The sequence below is a fragment of the Rhincodon typus genome, chromosome 18 (genome assembly GCF_021869965.1).
Source record: "Rhincodon typus isolate 14 chromosome 18, sRhiTyp1.1, whole genome shotgun sequence".
Lineage (NCBI taxonomy): Eukaryota > Metazoa > Chordata > Chondrichthyes > Orectolobiformes > Rhincodontidae > Rhincodon > Rhincodon typus.
In genome coordinates, this window is record NC_063349.1 from 24,027,497 (window position 1) to 24,045,285 (window position 17,789).

The following is a 17,789-nucleotide window of genomic DNA, read 5'->3' on the forward strand; positions in this document are numbered from 1 at the left end:
TTTCTGAAGAAGGGTCTAGGCCTGAACATCAGCTTTCCTGCTCCTCTGATGCTGCTTGGCCTGCTGTGTTCATCCAGCTCTACACCTTGTTAGCCCATTGAGTCTGCTGTGATCAAAAACAAGTACCTAACTATTCTAATCCCATTTTCCCACACTTGGCCCATTGTCTTTTATGCCTTGGCATTACAAGTGCACATCTAAATACTTCTTAAATATTATGAGGATTTCTGCCTTCACCACCTTTACAGTCAATAAGTTCCAGATTCCCACCACCCTCTGGATGAAAACATTTTTCCACACATCCCCTCTTAACCTCCTGCTCCTTATCTTAAATCTATGCCCACTGATCTCTTCATCAAGAGGACAAGTTTATTTCTGTCTACCCTACCTATGCCTCTCAGTTTTATACATCTCAATCATGTACTCCCTCAGTCTTCTCTGCTCCAGGGAAAACAAACCCAGTCTATCAAATCACTCGTTATAACTAAAATTCTCCAGCACAGGTAACATCCTGATTAATCTCTTCTGCACCTTTCCTGTGGAATCACACTCCTCTTAACATGTGGATTCCAGAACTGCACACAACACTTTAGCTGTGGCCTATCTAACATTTTGTGCAGTTCCAATATAACCTCCTTGTTCTTAAACTCTGCCTTGGATAATAAAGGCAAATAGTCTATATGGATTCTTCACCACTTTATCTAGCTGTTTCGCTACCTTAAAGGACCAGTTGACATGCACACTAAGATCCCTCTGATCCTCTGTGCTTCCCAGAGGCCTGATGATATCTGATATTTAAGAAGAAATTAATGGTATAACGTGCCACATGGTTGACATACCTGATACATGAATTCACAAAACAATAACATGAGCAAAGAGTCAGAGCAGTGATGCAATCCCACAGAATACAGGTCTAATATTTGATGGGAAGCTCAAGTTTGCAAAACATAAAATAGAACTTTTGGACAAGCACATCATTCCAGCAAATGGGATCCCAATTTATCCACAAAAAACAAAAATTATAAGAGAATTTCCACCTGTAAGGAATGTCACAGTTCTGCAAATATTCCTAGTTATGGTCATTCAAGTGAGTTCTTTTCTACCATACTTTGCAGAATTAAACAAGTCCTTGAGACAACTTGTAAAGCAGATTCAAAAGTGGTGCTGAATCAACAACCAGTCAAAATGTTTTTGAAAGAAATCAAATAACTCCTGATCTCTTCAGAAATCTTACCACATTATGATCAACATTTACTGACTATGGTAGTGGCAGTTACATCATTTACATTTTTGTGACAGTACCCTTTTGGGTATATAAAGATGGAAATGTAGATCAGTAACAGTCTGCCATGCATCTGGATAGCTGACAGAAACAGATAGTGCTATGCCGTGTTTGAGAAAGAATTTTTAGCAGTACAGTGAAAATATTTCAGATTATGTGATAGCATTACCTTACAAAACTGAACCTGACCATAAAATACTGATTGTCTTCTGGGCATGAACAATATTACAAAGATGCAATCCAGGATTCAGTTGTTCAGATTAAGTCTATTCAATTCTGCTGCATTTATTGAGCATGTCCAGGGGGAATGCCAAACAGCAATAAACACCCTCTCAAGGATACCAATGAATAGAGCAAATGGCAAGATTTAGCCCTTTATTGAGGAGTTTTCAGTGCATATGTCAGAAGTCATTAAGCTCTTAACAGTTATTGAAAGAAAGGTGCAAGAGATAAGAGAAACCCACGAATAGGATGAAGAGTGACTTTGATTTGATTTATTCTCATGTGTACCTAGGTACAGTGAAAAGCCATGTTTGCAAACAGTACAGGCAGATCATAGTAAGCAAGGATATACAGATCATAGGGTATTTGTACAGAGTGAGGCATAAAGGTTACATTCACAGGAGATGTGCGAAGCACGATCAACATTATTTGATGTTGGAGAGTCCATTCATCAGTCTAATAATGGCAGGGAAGAAGCTGTCCTTGAACCTGCTGGGACATGTGTTCAAGCTTCTGTATCTTTGGCCTGATGGAAAAGGCTGTAGGAGAGTATTACCAGAATGGGTGGGGTCTTTGATGATGTTGGCAGCCTTTCCATGGCAATGGGCCGTGTAAATGGAGTCCATGCAAATGGAAGGTTGGCCTCCATAATGGACTGGGCTTTGCACACAACCTTCTTCAGTTTCTTATGGTACCGGGCAGAGCAGTAGCTGTACCAGGCCATTTTGCACCTGGATAGTATGCTCTCTACGGTGCATCTGTAAAAATTGGTGAGGGTCCTTATGGACATTATGAATTTCCTGAACTGCCTGAGGAAGACAAGGTGTTGTTGTGCCTTCTTGACCGTTGCATCTACGTGGGAAGTCTAGGACAGGTTGTCAGCTATTGTCACTTCAAGGAACTTGATGCTTTCAACCCTCTCAACCTCTGCTCCGATGATCAAAATCAGAACTATTATTTGGAAAGCTCACCAACGTTTAGTAACAAATAATCCAAATTAAAACAATACTTTAAACGGTGCAAACACATCTCTGTCATGGATGATTTACTGATCTTCAATGAGAGATTAGTAATACCAAGAGCTCGTTAACTTGAGATTCTTCATTAAAGACATTTGGAAATCACAATGTGCTACCCAACAGCACAAATAGAGTTGTAGGGTTATACAGCACAGAAACAGACTCCTTGGTCCAACTCGTCCGTGCTGACCAAATATCCTAAACATTTCGAGACCCATTTGCCAGCATTAAGCCCGTATCCCTCTTAAACACATCTTATTCATATAACCAACCAGATGCCTTTTAAATGTTGTAATTGTATCCACCTCCACCACCTCCTCTGGCAGTTTATTCCATACATGCACCACCTTCTGCATGAGAAAGTTGTGCCTCAGGTCTCCTTTAAATCTTTCCCCTCTCACCTTAAACCTATTCCCTCTTGTTTTGGACTCCCCTATCCAGGAAAAAGACCTTGGCTATTCATCCTAACCATGCCCCTCATGATTTTATATTGGTCTGGTGGTCAGGTATCATTTTTTTTTTACAAGAAATGAGTGCTAACTGCATTCTTTGTGTAGTAAATAGCCAAGAGAACAAAGAACCACTGCTACCTTAATCCTCCCTGTCAAGACATGGATGTTCCTAGGCATGGATATATTTGAGTTCAAAGGAAAATCTTCCTTATTGTAATTGATTATTATTACAATTGATTCATGTCAACCATCTGCATAATATCACAGCAGATGGAGTAATAAAAGTACTCAAGAATCTACTTGACCCAGAGGATTTGGATATTGTGGTAGCAGTCAAACAAACACTCTTTGCAAATGTGTGGAATAAGATTTGCAGGTGAATATGACATTACTCATGATACCAGTTGATCTCATCTATTCTTGAACAAATTTGTATAAGCGCAAAAGTTGGTCACTTATCCCCACAAGATGGCTCTGCCATTCAATAATTACACGGTTGATCTGATTACTTCGTATTTCCTTTACCCCAATACCTTTCTTTATTTGGGAGCAAATTTCTGCAGATGCTGCAACTTGTACTGAAAACAAAAAATTGCTGGAAATTGCAGCAGGTTAGGTAGCATCCATGGAGAGAGAGAGCTCTGTTGAAGAGTCTTCTGGGCTCGAATTGTTAGCTGGCTTTCTCTCCATGGATGTGGCATGACCAATTATTTCCAATAATCCGACTACTTCTGCCTTAAAAATATGCATAATCTCTACTGACTACACCTTTTGAAGGAAAGATTTCCAAGGGCTCTAAACCTTCTGTGAGAAAATTCTTTTGCCTTGTCTCAGATTTAAATGGATAATTTTTAAACAGTAATAGTTCTAGAATCTCCCACAATGGGAATCTTTTCATATTCACTTCGTCAAGACCCCTCAGAATTTTGTATGCTTCAATTACATCACCCCCTTCTTCTAAGTTCCTGCAGATACAAACCTAGCCTATCCAACCTCTCTTCAGAAGGCAACCTGCCCATTTCAGGTATATTCCAGATATGGGCTTCACCAATGACTTGCACAACTGAAACATAACCTTCCTACTTTTGTATCCAATTCCCTTGCAATTAACAATAACATTCTATTAGCTTTCCTCATAATTGCTTTATTTGCACACTATTTTTTTTGTGATTTATTCAGCAGGGCACCCAAATGCCTCTGCATCTCAGAGTGCTGCAATCTCTCAGAGTGCCGGTAATGAAATAACTCTACAGAGGCTGGTATCTCATCACCTTACTTACACATGAACAGTCCTTGACTATATAATCCTGCCTCATACAGAGTCAGGCACCAGAGTGTCAGTATCTCCGACATTCACCCTTTTTATATGTCAGCCAGGACTTCTTCATTGAACCTTCCATCCATTGGCTCCATCTATACTTGCTGCCTCAGAAACAGCCAACATAATTAAAGACTCCTCCCACCCTAGTTATAATCTCTTTCCATTGCATAGAAGATAGAAAAGCTTAAGCACATGTACCAACAGATTCAAGAACAGCTTTTTCTCTGCTGTTATCAGACTTCTGAACGGACCTCTCAAATTTTAAATTTAATGTTGATCTCACTCTTTGTGCACCTTCTTTGCAGCCATAACATTATATTCCTTGCTCTATTCTATTACTCTTATGCACTTTGTATAGTATGATCTGCCTATACTGCACGCAAAACAGAACTTTTCACTGTACTTGTGTACATGTGACAATAGTAAATCAAATCAAATCAAATCAGATTAACAGCCCCAATCAGGGAACTCTTATTCTGAGGTCCAGCTAGCTGACCTTACTAGAATCATGACAGATAATTTGTTTCATTTTTATAATTCCTGCTAATCTGGACAATTTCACGTTTTCCCCCATTATGCTTGATTTGCCAGATCTTAGTTCACTCACTCAACATATCTATATCCCTTTGTGACTTCATTACATCCCTTTCATAACTCACTTTTCACCCTATCTTTATCTCATCAACAAATTTAGCCAGCATACCTTCTGTCTCTTCATCAAAACCATTTATATAAAAAAAATTGAGGCTCCAGCACTATCCCTGTGACATGTTACTTGTTACAACTTGCCAACCATGAAAAGGCCTATGTATGCCTATTCCCTATTTCCTGTTAGCTAGCCAATCTTCTATCCATGACATTTTGTTACCCCTGAAACTGTGAAGTTTTATTTTCTGTAATTATCTTTGATGTAGCACCTTATCAAGTGCCTAATGGAGATCTCAGTACCAGATGTGGGAAGCTGACGTGTTCTGAAATTTAAAGGTGCAGAATCAGAGCCAGCTACTTTGACAGCTGTTGTTAAATGGTAAGCACACAAGATAAGTGTGACATTAGGGTACTGGGAGAATATGGTGCTCAAAGAGTAGAGTGTCATATGGGATAGAGTGCCAAGTAGGCAGGAGATAGGGTGCCGGCTGAATAGGATTCCGGAAGTGTAGTGTACCAAGTAGGTAGGGGGTACATCAGGTCCAGAGCAGAGAAATGGGTGTTGACAACCTTGGGTGGGGGGGAGCGGGGGTGGTGTTGTGGGTGTGTGGAAGGGATTGTGGTGGTGGAGAAAAGGGAGCAATTGGTCAGGTCCAGAGCAAGGGAAGGGGAGGGGGTGGCACGTCCAGAGTGGGGAACTGAGATGCAGCGAGGTAGGATGCCCAGAGCAGGGAAGTGGGTGTCTAGTCCAGAGTGGGGCAGGGATGACAGTGGGGAGGGAGAGAGGGAAATGCCAGATGAGAATCTTGAGTTGTAAGGAGTCTGGTGGAGATGTAGTTGAGGGTGTGTGAGTTAAGTATGGAGTTAGTTGAGTAGTAGCTCAAGAGTTAGAAAACATATTTTGTAGACTAACTTTTCCTGAATAATTAATTATTCACTTAGTTTCTTCAATTTAAATAGAAACTTTTGGAGAGTTCCAGGTGTAGTGGAATTACTCAGCAGGATCTTCAATTTTCTGAGTGATTCCTTCAGAGCCTGCTCTAATGGGGATTCTATAGCGTCCCTACATGGAAATTCCGCCTACACAGAAATGCCAACTGTCTGGCCAATGGAAAATCCAGCCCCATGTGTGTATGCATCAAGCTGTAAATAGAGAGTTCTTACAGAAAGCACCATGGACTCGAGCAGCATATTTTTGTGAGACTAAATAGTACTAGGCCTCAAACATGCAGCAAAACCAGGAAATAGATACATTTTTGAAGTTGAAGATAAGGCAAGTGAAAGGTGAAATTTGTCTTTCACTAAAGAAATGGAAGAATGCTCACTTTTTTGTTTTAATGGAAAGTAAAGAAGTAACATAACTTTGGGCTTTTTATTGCTAACTTATATCAAAGCAGGGAAAGGATGCTAATTCATGCATTAACATTCTTCTCCTGGAAAGCAAATTGCCATGAGGTAATATCAATGATTTCCCAGCTCATGTATGAATAAAATATGGGCATCAATTCACAACTGTGACTATTCCTCTGCAGCTGTACACCTGCAGTACCGAGTGCTTTTCACTGTCATTTATAAATGGTACCAGATTCAATACTCATAACAGCTCCTAACTTATTGAGGTGAGAGACAAAACTAAGCTGAGCGAATCAATTCTTTCATGATTATCTGCTTGTTATTTTCAAAAGTTGGCAGTTAGTCATCTCTAGATATGTGAGAAAACTGCCAATTGATAATGTACTCTTTTGGACTAATATTTGGATTACTGCTTGTTTAAATTGACTAAGGGGCATTGCTGGAACATGCACAAGATTTTTATGAATTCTGTTCTTCAAGCTATTCAATGAGTAAATGCACCAACTGGTGTAGAACTGCATTATCACACTAGGAAGGTCCCTGGTGCAAATCCTGGTTTTGGCTAAGGTAATAGATCTCAGCTGGCGCAGTGGTGGATATTAATATTCCTGGACGAGAGAGAAAACAGAATTATTATCTGTGCACATGCTCAGAAGTTCTTCTGCATGAATGCTGATACAGGTTCAGTGACTTTGTCACAGATGTGAGAAACAGCCCCTTGAAAATAGCTGTAGTCATTCATGGAACTGTACCCCAATGTTGGACAGCACTTCCAGAGAGAAGGAAGTCTCGAAGGAGAAAAAGAAAGAGCTTGCATTGTTAAACCCATTCAGAACACTCAATAGCTTGCAATAATCAACTGGTCCCTGTTATATATACACAAATGTAGTTTGTTATTTGTATGTGGCTAGCTCCTGCCAACAATAATGAGATAAATAAGCGGTTAATTAGTTTTAGAGGTGGTGGTTGAAGGATAAGTGTTTACCAGAATATATCAAATACAGCGGAAAAAACAGCTGATCTTTCTCACTAGTAGATTGCAGTTGGTACTCCAATATTGTCCATGTGTCACTGCAACCACTGGGGGTTCAGAAAGATTTATTACCTGGTTGGCAGGTCCTTTTAGTTTACAGAATTGATAAACTATACATGTTGTGAGTTTATTTTCAAACTGACAGCAATTTTAACTGAAATGATTGACTGTTTTTTTTCTCTTAAAGCACTATGAACAATTTAATTACTGGGGAAGTTGAGTGGAAGCCAGTCGGAAAATCAAAACATATTAGGGGAGTATGATGTACAAAAAATGACTTTTGGACAGTTTTGAAATATAGCTAGCACATTTAAACAACAGGGACCACAGTGCTGCTAAAGGAGCATTAACACAGGAATAAAGCAAGACAGCTTTCAGTATTGCAATGAGAGTGTAATGATATGATTGTGCCATTTCTTGCTTTAATTAAAACATGTGGTAAGCAGATGAAAATAGTATCAAAACAGTTGGCAATTCAGCAAGGGTGGATCAGGGTTTAATAATAGCTTCCAATTGTGAGTTTTATCCTTTTCCAGTTTCTGGCATGCCTTGCTTTTATACTGTAGCTCTCCATATGCCAATAGTCCTACCTTAGTTGAGACAAGCTATTTGGATGGGGTCAGGCTGTTTAACATACTTTAGGTGGATACCCACAAGGGAGCTTACTTTACAGCTGGCAGTGGATGGCCATATAGTATAATCTCATTAATGTGAAGGATGAGCTGTTAATGTACTCTAATGAAGTGTGAGTGGAAAGACATTGCAAGTTACCAACACTGGCAGATGTCATTGTTGGCTTGTGTACTTTTTAATCTTTCTGTTCAGAGATGTTATTACACAATTCTGGAACAAGTAGGGCTTGATCACATGGCCTCCTGTCTCAGAGGTAAGGCAATGACCACCATACCACAAGATCCCTCCTCCGTTGTTGGCTCAGAGATATTTTCCTAATCAATATGCTCAGAGATGTTACAGCACACCACTTGAGCAGGTGGGACTTGGACCTGGGCCCCTGCCTCTGAGGTAAGGACACTACCACAGTGCACACGACAACCAATGGGCTAAATGGCCTAATTCTGCTCCTATGTATTATGGCTCATTTTGACTCACCTGATTATTAAACCTCTCCTGGTATTGCCTGATGGAATGCAGATGCTGGAGATAGATACCTACTGCCCTGGAAATCTTCCGCATTAATATTAGACAGCTTTCCTTTGGAATTTTCAGGGATCAGCATGAAAGGATACTTACATTTTTGGCAAATCTTACTTTTTGAACAGTATCTTTTTTACCGCATCCACAAATCTGTGGCCATCTGCAACCCTGCAAGCTTGGAAATTCTGTATTCTTAGACCTTCATTGAAAGAATTACAAACTTCCATTGTAAACAATGCTTTTCCTTTGAAATCCTCCAGCCAATGCTATTTCCCAGCTGCAAATGGGTGAACTCCCGATGAGAGCTTGAAAAAGTGCATTGAAATTAAATGCTGATCATGTCAGGTGTAAATTGTGCTTTACTCTTCTTCCAATTTCAGATCAAAGTTCTGCTGTCCTGCCACATCCAGTTACAAGTGGACAACTAATCAGAAGAGATGGCTCCATGAACATCCTTGTTCCCAATTATAGCAGAGGCCGTTACATTACAGTGCAAAAGACAAGACAGAAATGCCAAGTGGATGATCCATCTTGGCCTCTTTCTGAGTCCCCCAGTACCATAGAGACCGGTCATCAGCCAATCCAGTTCCTCTGTATGATATTGAGAAAGGGCTGAAAACATTGTAGACTGTAAAGGGAATAAGCACATACAATATATAGGTTGCAGTGCTGAACACATGTGTTCCATAAATGTCGGAGCGGCTAGCCAAGTTGCTCCAGTACTGTTACAATACTAACATCTATCCAACAGTGTGGAAAATTGTCCATTAATGTTCTGTCCGCAAAAAACAGGACAGTTCTCCAAACAAAGATCACGCTCTCAGTTTACTTTTGTACAAAATATGGTAGAAGATTTCGCCCGGGTACTTTTGTAGAATAAAGTTTGAGTTCCATTGAAGAGGTGAGATTAAGTGAGAGCATTATGTGGTGAGTTATAATCCTAGCCCCGTTTTAAGACAATCCCAGATTAGAAATACCTCACAGATAATTTTTTCTAACTTTAAATTGAGAAAGACAGATCGTTGAGACACTAAATGCATCTAAAATGCATCTTTCCCTAAATTGAAGGAACCAGCCAAATATTTTGACATCCTCCAGAGAACCTTTTTAACAAGATTAACCAGATTATAATATCCTGCCTAATTTTTGGATCCGGGCTACTCCTCATTAATGAACTCTCTGACCGGAGAATACAAAGTTGGTTTCTCAAGTTAGCAATACAGAAAGTTATGTGAGAAAATGTAAATTCTCAAATATATCTAAATATATTAAAAAATAAAGCACGCAATTGCATATCAGGTGGGAACAGTCAATTACAAATGTTCAGGGCAAGAAATACATGCTTATTTCTAGAATCCAGTTTTAAATTTCAATTATTGTTGCATCAATATATTTTAACTAGGATAGCCAATAATTATTAAACTGGCATTTAAATTAGTTCCCTCAGTAAAGGCAACAGTATTTGCAAGATGATGCTTTACCAGTTAAGGATAGAATCACCTGCGTTCAACCTTTGCCATTTGAGAGGTGCACATGTGAGCTCAGCAAATCTAAAAATCTCATGTCTGTTCTCTATATTTAATGCATTTCCTGAGGCTGCATAGTTAACTTAAGTGTCAGGGTGGTATCTTAACTGAAATTAGGTTCAGCCACTTTCTATTCCAAATTTAGTTTTGGTAATTTAATCTCTACTTAAGGATAACCCGTTTTGATTCTTGATAAATTTAGAAAACTGTCAAATTCTGCATACATTTTGAGCTCATCGATTCTGAAAAAGTCACAGTTGTGAGGATTGTGGTCAGTCATTTCCATTAGTCAAGAATTTTAAGATTATAATGTGGTCCTAGGTTGCAAAAAAAATCATTTAACTGTTGCCTAAGATTATCAGTATAAACTCATTTTAATAAACCAATGAAGATGGTTGTGATTATTGGAGATCAATCATCTCTTCTCCAGGATATCACTGCAGGTGTTATTCAAGGTGGTGTTCTTGGCCCAACCATCTCCAGCTGCTTCATAAATGATCTTTCTCCCAAGGTTGGAAAAAGGGGATATTCACTAATGATTGCATGCAATCAAAGTCAATTTTCAAATCCTCAGATATTGAAGCAGCTTGTGCCTGCCTGCAGCAAGATTTGGACAATATCCAGGCTTGAGTTGCTAAACTGCAATTAAAATTTCTGCCATGCAGGTACCAAACAAGACCATCGCCATCAAGGGACATTCAGAATCACCTTACTGAGTCATTCAATGGCATTGCTATCACTGAATAGTTAACCTTTAATATCGTGGGTATTATTAATAACCAGAAACTTAAATGGACAAACAAACAAATACTATAGCTACACGAGCAAGTCACAAGCTGGAAATTCTGTGTTGAATGACTCTCCAGCCACCTACCCCCCACCTACGTGACAAACATCCGGACTATAATGAAATATTTGCCAGGATGAGCACAACTCCAAGAACGCTTGAGAAGGTTGACAAAGCAGCCCACTTGCTCATCATTCCCTTTATCACCTTAAATTCCATCAGTGTGTACCATCTACAAGATGCATTGTAGCAACTCACCAATGCTTCTTAGACAGGATCTCCCAAAGTCATGACCTCTACCACCTAGAAAGTCAAAGGCAGCAGGTGCATGGAAGTTCCCCTTCAAGCTACACACCAGCCTGACTTGAACATATATTGCTGCTGTTAATTCATTCTCAAGTTATATTCTTGGAACTCCCATCCTAATAGCCATTTGGATGAACATATATCACATCAACTACAGCCAATTCAGCAAGACAGCTCATTGCCATCTTCTTGAGGGAAGTTAGGAATAGGTAATAAATGCTGATTTAGCCAGTTATGCACACATCCAGAGAATGAATAAATAAATAAAAAATGAAATGAAATGGGTGGCATGGTGGCTGAGTGGTTAGCACTGCTGTCTTACAGTACAAGGGACCCAGGTTCAATTCTAGCCTTGGATGATTGTCTGTGTGGGGTTTACATGTTCTCCCTGGGTCTGCATGGGTTTCTGTCAGGTAGTCTGGTTTCCTCCCACAGTCGCAGGTTAGGTGGATTGGCCGTGCTAAATTGCCTTGCAGTGACCAGGGATGTGTGCACTGTGTCGGTTAGCTATGATACATATGGGGTTATGGGGATAGGGTGGGATGCTCTTTGGAGGGTTGGTGCAGAGTCAATGGGCAGATAGTCTCTTTCTGCACTATAGGGATTCTATGAAATTGTGAGCCTTTGGAAAGTCCTAGTTCAATCAAGAGTATTGATATAAAGCTCAATTTTCTTGGCTCAGTAAGCCTTTGGCTTACATGATGTGAAATAACGGTGAAGTATGAATCAATCCATTATACATCTGCCATGTTTAATCATTATAGTATTGATCAATTTCAGTAGACAGTAGTGAGAAGAAATATTAGACATTATTAATAACTCAGTAAGGAATGCAAGAGAAATCTCTTCACAAAACAACAAGTTGCATTTATGTAATACCTTTAATATAGTAAGATATTACATGTTGCTTCACAGAAATGTTGTAAGACAAATTGACTGATCAACATAAGGTGACATTAGGTCAGAGGTTTGAAGGAGTGTCCTAAGGTGGAAAGGAAGACAGAAATACAGAAATATTTAGAGAGGGAATTCTAGAGCTTTGTGCTTTGTGATTCTTATAACATTAGCGCCACACCAGTGCCAGATGTGGCTACCAATGAAGCAAGTAGATCGAAGATGTTCTAGAGGTCTGAATTAGAAGAGTGCAGTTGTCTCCGAGGATTCTGAGGCCACAGCAATACGAGGTGAGGAATAGAGTGTTTTGAAAACAGGTTAGATATTTTAAAATTGAGGCATTGCTTGGTGGGTGGTGGGGTGGGGCGGGGGTCGTGTCTGTTAGCACAGGGTGATGGATGAATAACACTCATGTAGAAGAATATGAATGAGCTCAGGTTAATGGAGGGTAGAATGCAGGAGACCATATTGGGACTACACACCCTGGATCATTTAACTGCCACGAACAGGTGCCAGGAACAATCAAAAAAGTGCTAATGGAGTGTTGGCTTTTATATGTACCATAGCTAACCCACACTGTGCACACATCCCTGGACACTGCAGGGCAATTCAGCATGGCCAATCCACCTAACCTGCGCATCTTTAGACTGTGGGAGGAAACCAGACTACCTGACAGAAACCCATGCAGACCCAGGGAGAACATGTAAAGACCAGAACACAAAGGGCTATAGGTCTTGTTGCAGATAGAGAAATCTCTAGTTTGACCACATAGAATTTAACATGTGGTTGGGTTTACTGTTCTGCGAACCAAAGAGTTGGGTGGGAAAAGAATCTCTACATGTATATTGACGTCTGCCTCCTGGGTATCAGCTCCCCTTCAGCTATTCAGCTCAGGAGTTTTAAGTGAGTTGGGGTTGGAACTTCAGACCCTCACTTGAGTGAAGATTCTGCCTCAGTAGGTCTATAGTCCCAGTAATAAAACTGGGAGCTATGGGCACTGCTGGTGCTACAGGCAGTCCCACAAGATTGAGTGCTATAACATCACCAGATAAATCTAAGGTCTAATAAAGGGATGGGGATGTTTGTGAGTTGGGAGCGGGTGCTGGTGAGTGAGGGTTTGAGACGCATGTTGGTAAAAGGAGAGAGACCATCGAGATTGGTTTCCCAGTCTGGAAAAGGGAGCCAACAGTTGAGGTGCCCCACAATCCCACTGGTCTGAATGAGAGGACTGAATGTATTTAAGCTCATTTCAGAGACAGAAATTATGTCAAGGTTGTGAGCAATCTCTTTCACCCGAGGTTCCAGGCAGAGAGCTGGACCAGGAACATAGTTTGCAGCAGAGAATGAAGAGAATGATTGAAGAGCAATTTCCTCCCATGAAATATTGGGCAGACAATTGTTTTGGTCTTCCTAATACTTAAATCGAAGAAATGCTTGCTCACCCATTACTGGTTGTCAGTTAACTTAACCACAATGGAGGGAGGTGGGAGTGAGGTAAAGCCAAAGGAATAACACAGTCCCTTTCATAGGAGAATGGCATGAATAGCAATTAAACCCTGTGCTATTGGCAACAATTACGCACACGCACAATAGACTCCCTACAGTGTGGAACCAGGCCCAACAAGTCCACACCGACTGTCACAGCACCCCACCCAGACCCATGCCCCTATAACCCACCTAATCTACACATCCCTGAACACTATGGGGAAGTTTAGCACAGCTAATCCACCTAACCTGCACATCTTTGGACAGTGGGAGGAAACCCACGCAGACACGGGGAGAATGTGTAAACTCTACACAGACAGTCGCCCAAGAGTGGAATCCAACCCAGGTCCCTGATACTGTGAGGCAGCAGTGCTAACCACTGAGCCACCATGCCAAATATATATCCAGTCAACTGAGCTAACAGTTCCCTCAAGGAGTCCAAGTTGCTATGGCAACGTGCAATTTTACATTGATGTTATAGCCCAGGCTATGACTGATGATGGTTCATACTCCAGATTTCTTTCCATTTCATGGCTAACCACGATTCTGTCCTGCTCTTGGAAAGACTTGTAGGTTGATGCTCAATTTGTTTAACTACGTTAGAAATGCACCTTGCTTGCCCATTAAATTCTGGAGTGAGATTTGGGTGTTAGTGACCATAATATTACGGAAATCCTCATCAAGATAATAGAGTGGTGTAGCTGATTCTGAGACTAAGGTCCTGAATCTAAATCAGAGAAACTATGGTGGTAGTTGGCTATGATAGTTTGCGGAAAGTTGCTGAAAGGAATGATGGTGGAAAGGCAATGGCTAACATTGAAAGAGTGCATGGGTGAACCGCAGCAATTGCTGTCTCCTGTCTGGTGCAAAACTAAAATGGGAAAGGTGGCAAAACCATGACTTACATAGGAAATTAGACATAGGAAGAGGTGTACAAGTTGGCCAGAGAAACAGACCTGAGGATTGGGAGTTTAGAACTCAGCAATGGAATTGATTAAGAAACGGAAAATAGGGTGTGAGAGTAAATTTGCAAGGAACAAAATATCTGACCATTATGGTTTCTACAGACACGTGAAAAGAAAAAGATTGTTGTAGATACATGCAGGTCTCTTACGGTCAGAAACAGTGGAATTTATAATGGGACAAAGAAATAACTGATTGACTAAATACATACTTTGCTTCTGTCTTCACAAAGGAGGACACAAATAATATTCGAGAAATAATAGGGAACACAAAGTTTAGTGTAAGTGAGGAACTGAAAGAAATTAGTATTAGTAGGAAAATGGTGTTGGGAAAATTGATGAAAAGGCACTCCAATATATTCCCAGAGCCTGATAATCTACATTAAGAGTACCAAGGAAGTGGCTGTAGGAATAGTGGATGAATTGGCGATCGTCTTCCAAGATTCTATAGACTCTGGAACACTTCCTATAGATTGAAGGATAGCTAATGTAACCCTCCTATTTAAGAAGAGAGACAGAGAGAAAATAGGAACTATAGACCAATCAGCCTGATGTTAGTGGTGGGGAAAATGCTTGAGTCTAAACATTTTGAAAACAGTGGCACAAACAGAGTCAGCTTGGATTTGTGAAAGGAAAATCATGCTTGACAAATGTACTGTAATTCTTTGAGGATGTAGCTAGTAGAAATGATGAAGGGAGACAGTGGGCTTTTTTTAGAATTTCAGAGGCATTTGACAAAGTCTCACAAAAGATATTAGTGTAAAATTGAAACACATGGGATTGGTGGTGTGTATTGACATGGGTAGAAAACTGGTTAACAGTTAAGGGAACAAAGAGTAGCAATAAACAGGACATCTTCCGAATGACAGGCAGTGACTATTGGGGTGCAGCAGAGATCAGTGCTTGGAACCCAGCTATTTACAATTCTATATTGATGATTTGGATGAGGGGACTAAATGTAATATCTCCAAATTTACAGATGACACAAAGCATGGTGGGAGGGCGAACTGTGTGGAAGATGCAGAGATGCTTCATTGCAAAATGGGCAAGCTGACTGAGTGGACAAATATATGGCAAAGACAGTATAATATGGATAAATGTGGGTTATCTACTTTGGTAGCAAAATCAGGAAGGCACATTATTATCTGAACGACTATAAACTGCAACAAGATCTAGCAATCCTTGTACACTAATTACTGAAAGTAAGCATGCTGATGAAGCGAGCGCGAAAGAAGGCAATGGTACATTGGCCTTTGTAGTGAGAGAATTCGAGTACAGGGACAGGGATGTCTTGCTGCAATTGTACAGGGCCTTGGTGAGGCCATACCTGAAATATTGTGTGCAGTTTTGTTTTCCTTATCTTTGGAAAGATATTCTGGCTACAGAGGAAGTGTAGCGAAGGTTTACCAGACTGATTTCTGGAATGGCGGGACTGATGTATGAGGGAAGGTTGAACCGGATAGGACTATATTCTCAGCAATTCAAAGAAATGAGGGGGGGATGTCTCATAGAAACTTATAAAATTCTAACAGGATTAGACAGGGTAGATGCAAGAACAATGTTCCCAATGGCAGTAGAGTTCAGAACCAAGGGTTGCAGTCTAAGGAAATGAGGTAAACCATTTAGGACTAAGATGAGGAGAAATTTCTTTACCCATGAGAGTGATGAGTCTGTGCGATTTGCTACCATAGAAAGCAGTCAAGGCTAAAACATTGTATGATTTTAAAAAGGATTTGGAGATAGCACTTGAGGCTAAAGGGACCATAGGATATGACGGAAAAGCAGGAACAGACTATTGAGGTGGATGATCATTTGTGACGAATGTCAGAGCAGGCTCTTTGGGCTGAATGGCCTGTTCCTCCTATTTTCTACATTATATGAATCCAGAGCTTCCAGCCCAGGGTCTGAGACTACTGCCCCATGGAACCACCAACCCCTGGTGAAAAGCACAGCTCTAATCTTATCAATTGTATTAAATCACTACACCCCCTCCCCACTTCCCACACATCACAATCAATTGTTGACCTCTCTGATACAGCAATAAAGATCCTTCCTATTCATTCTGTCTGGGCCCCTCAGTGTTACACCTCAGTTAAACCTATCTTTAGCCTCCTCTCTTCCAAATAAAACAACTTCAGCCTATCGTCATAGCTAAAATTCTCTAGTCATACAGGATCCTCGTAAGTTCTGTAGCCTGTCTAGTGTGGTCACATATTTATGGCAAGAAAATAACCAGACCTGTATTCAGTATCTTTAACTGTGGCTCTAATTATGATTTGTACTTTGCGAACATAACCTCATAACTTCTGCATTAAGTGCCTTAGGTAATGAAAGAAACTAATCAGTATGTATCATGAGTTGTAGTTGGAGTAAATAGCATAGATGGATTAAATGAGAAGCTAGATAAGTACATGAGGGGAATAAAGGAGCAAAATAATATATTGACGAGATGAAAGAAGTTAGGAGCAGGCTTATCAGTAACATAAACAGAAGCCAGACTGAATTAACAAGGTGTAGAGCTGGATGAACACAGCAGGCCAAGTAGCATCAGAGGAGCAGGAAGGCTGACGTTCCGGGCCTAGACCCCAGACTGAATGACCTGTTTTGTTGCTGTCAGAATTCGATATTGTGGAGGTGCTGGTGCTGTACTGGGGTGGACAAGGTCAGAAATCACTCAACACCAGGTTATAGTCCAACAGGTTTATTTGAAAACACAAACTTTCGGGGCCTTACTCCTTCGTCAAGTGTGAGTGAGAGAGGTAGTATCAGACATAGAATTTATAGGTAAAAGATCAAAGGGTAATACCACTGATGAGGATCGACTAAACAAACCTAAGATGCTGTTAAATCTTTAATTAGTTAGAAGGTTTTAATTGATGAATATGAATATATGTAAATCCCCGAATTCCTTTTGAGGCGCTGTCCTGTAAGAACTAAAGGTTTTGTCCATGTAAAGAAGAGGTGACATTTTAGGTCAGACAATGCATGTTAGGTGTGAGGCCTTGTTTAGAATCTGTTTGTGTTTTGGTTTGGCATCAGACTGGCTTTATTTCTAAAGTAGGAATTTATAAAACGCCACATTGCCTGACTGCCTATAAATTGTGTTCTTTTTGAACAAAATACACAGTATCTGCGAACACAAATTCACCCAATATGTTCATGTGTGTGTGTGTGAGAGACAGAGAGAGAGATGTGTGTGTGTGTTGGTAGGAGAGAGTGTGTGTGTGAGTGTGTGTGTGTGAGTGTGTGTGTGTGAGTGTGTGTGTGTGAGAGAGAGAGTGTGTGAGTGTGTGTGAGAGAGAGAGTGTGTGTGTGTGTGAGAGAGAGAGTGTGTGAGTGTGTGT

At 40.4% G+C, this 17,789-nt stretch overlaps 1 protein-coding gene across 2 annotated transcripts in view; it reads left to right on the top strand.

Moving 5' to 3' along the window:
• Positions 1 to 17,789, top strand: part of LOC109921905 (IQ motif and SEC7 domain-containing protein 3-like) — a 183,366-nt gene that overhangs the window by 123,059 nt on the left and 42,518 nt on the right. The window contains exon 11 of one of the 2 annotated variants that reach the window (XM_048607766.1): positions 8,866 to 9,727. The exons of the other annotated variant lie outside the window; for it this stretch is intronic. Within the exon in view, the coding sequence (XP_048463723.1) occupies positions 8,866 to 9,101 (236 nt within the window). The 3' untranslated portion in view covers positions 9,102 to 9,727. Of the gene's footprint in view, positions 1 to 8,865; positions 9,728 to 17,789 lie in introns of those variants that run through there. 2 annotated transcript variants of the gene reach the window in all.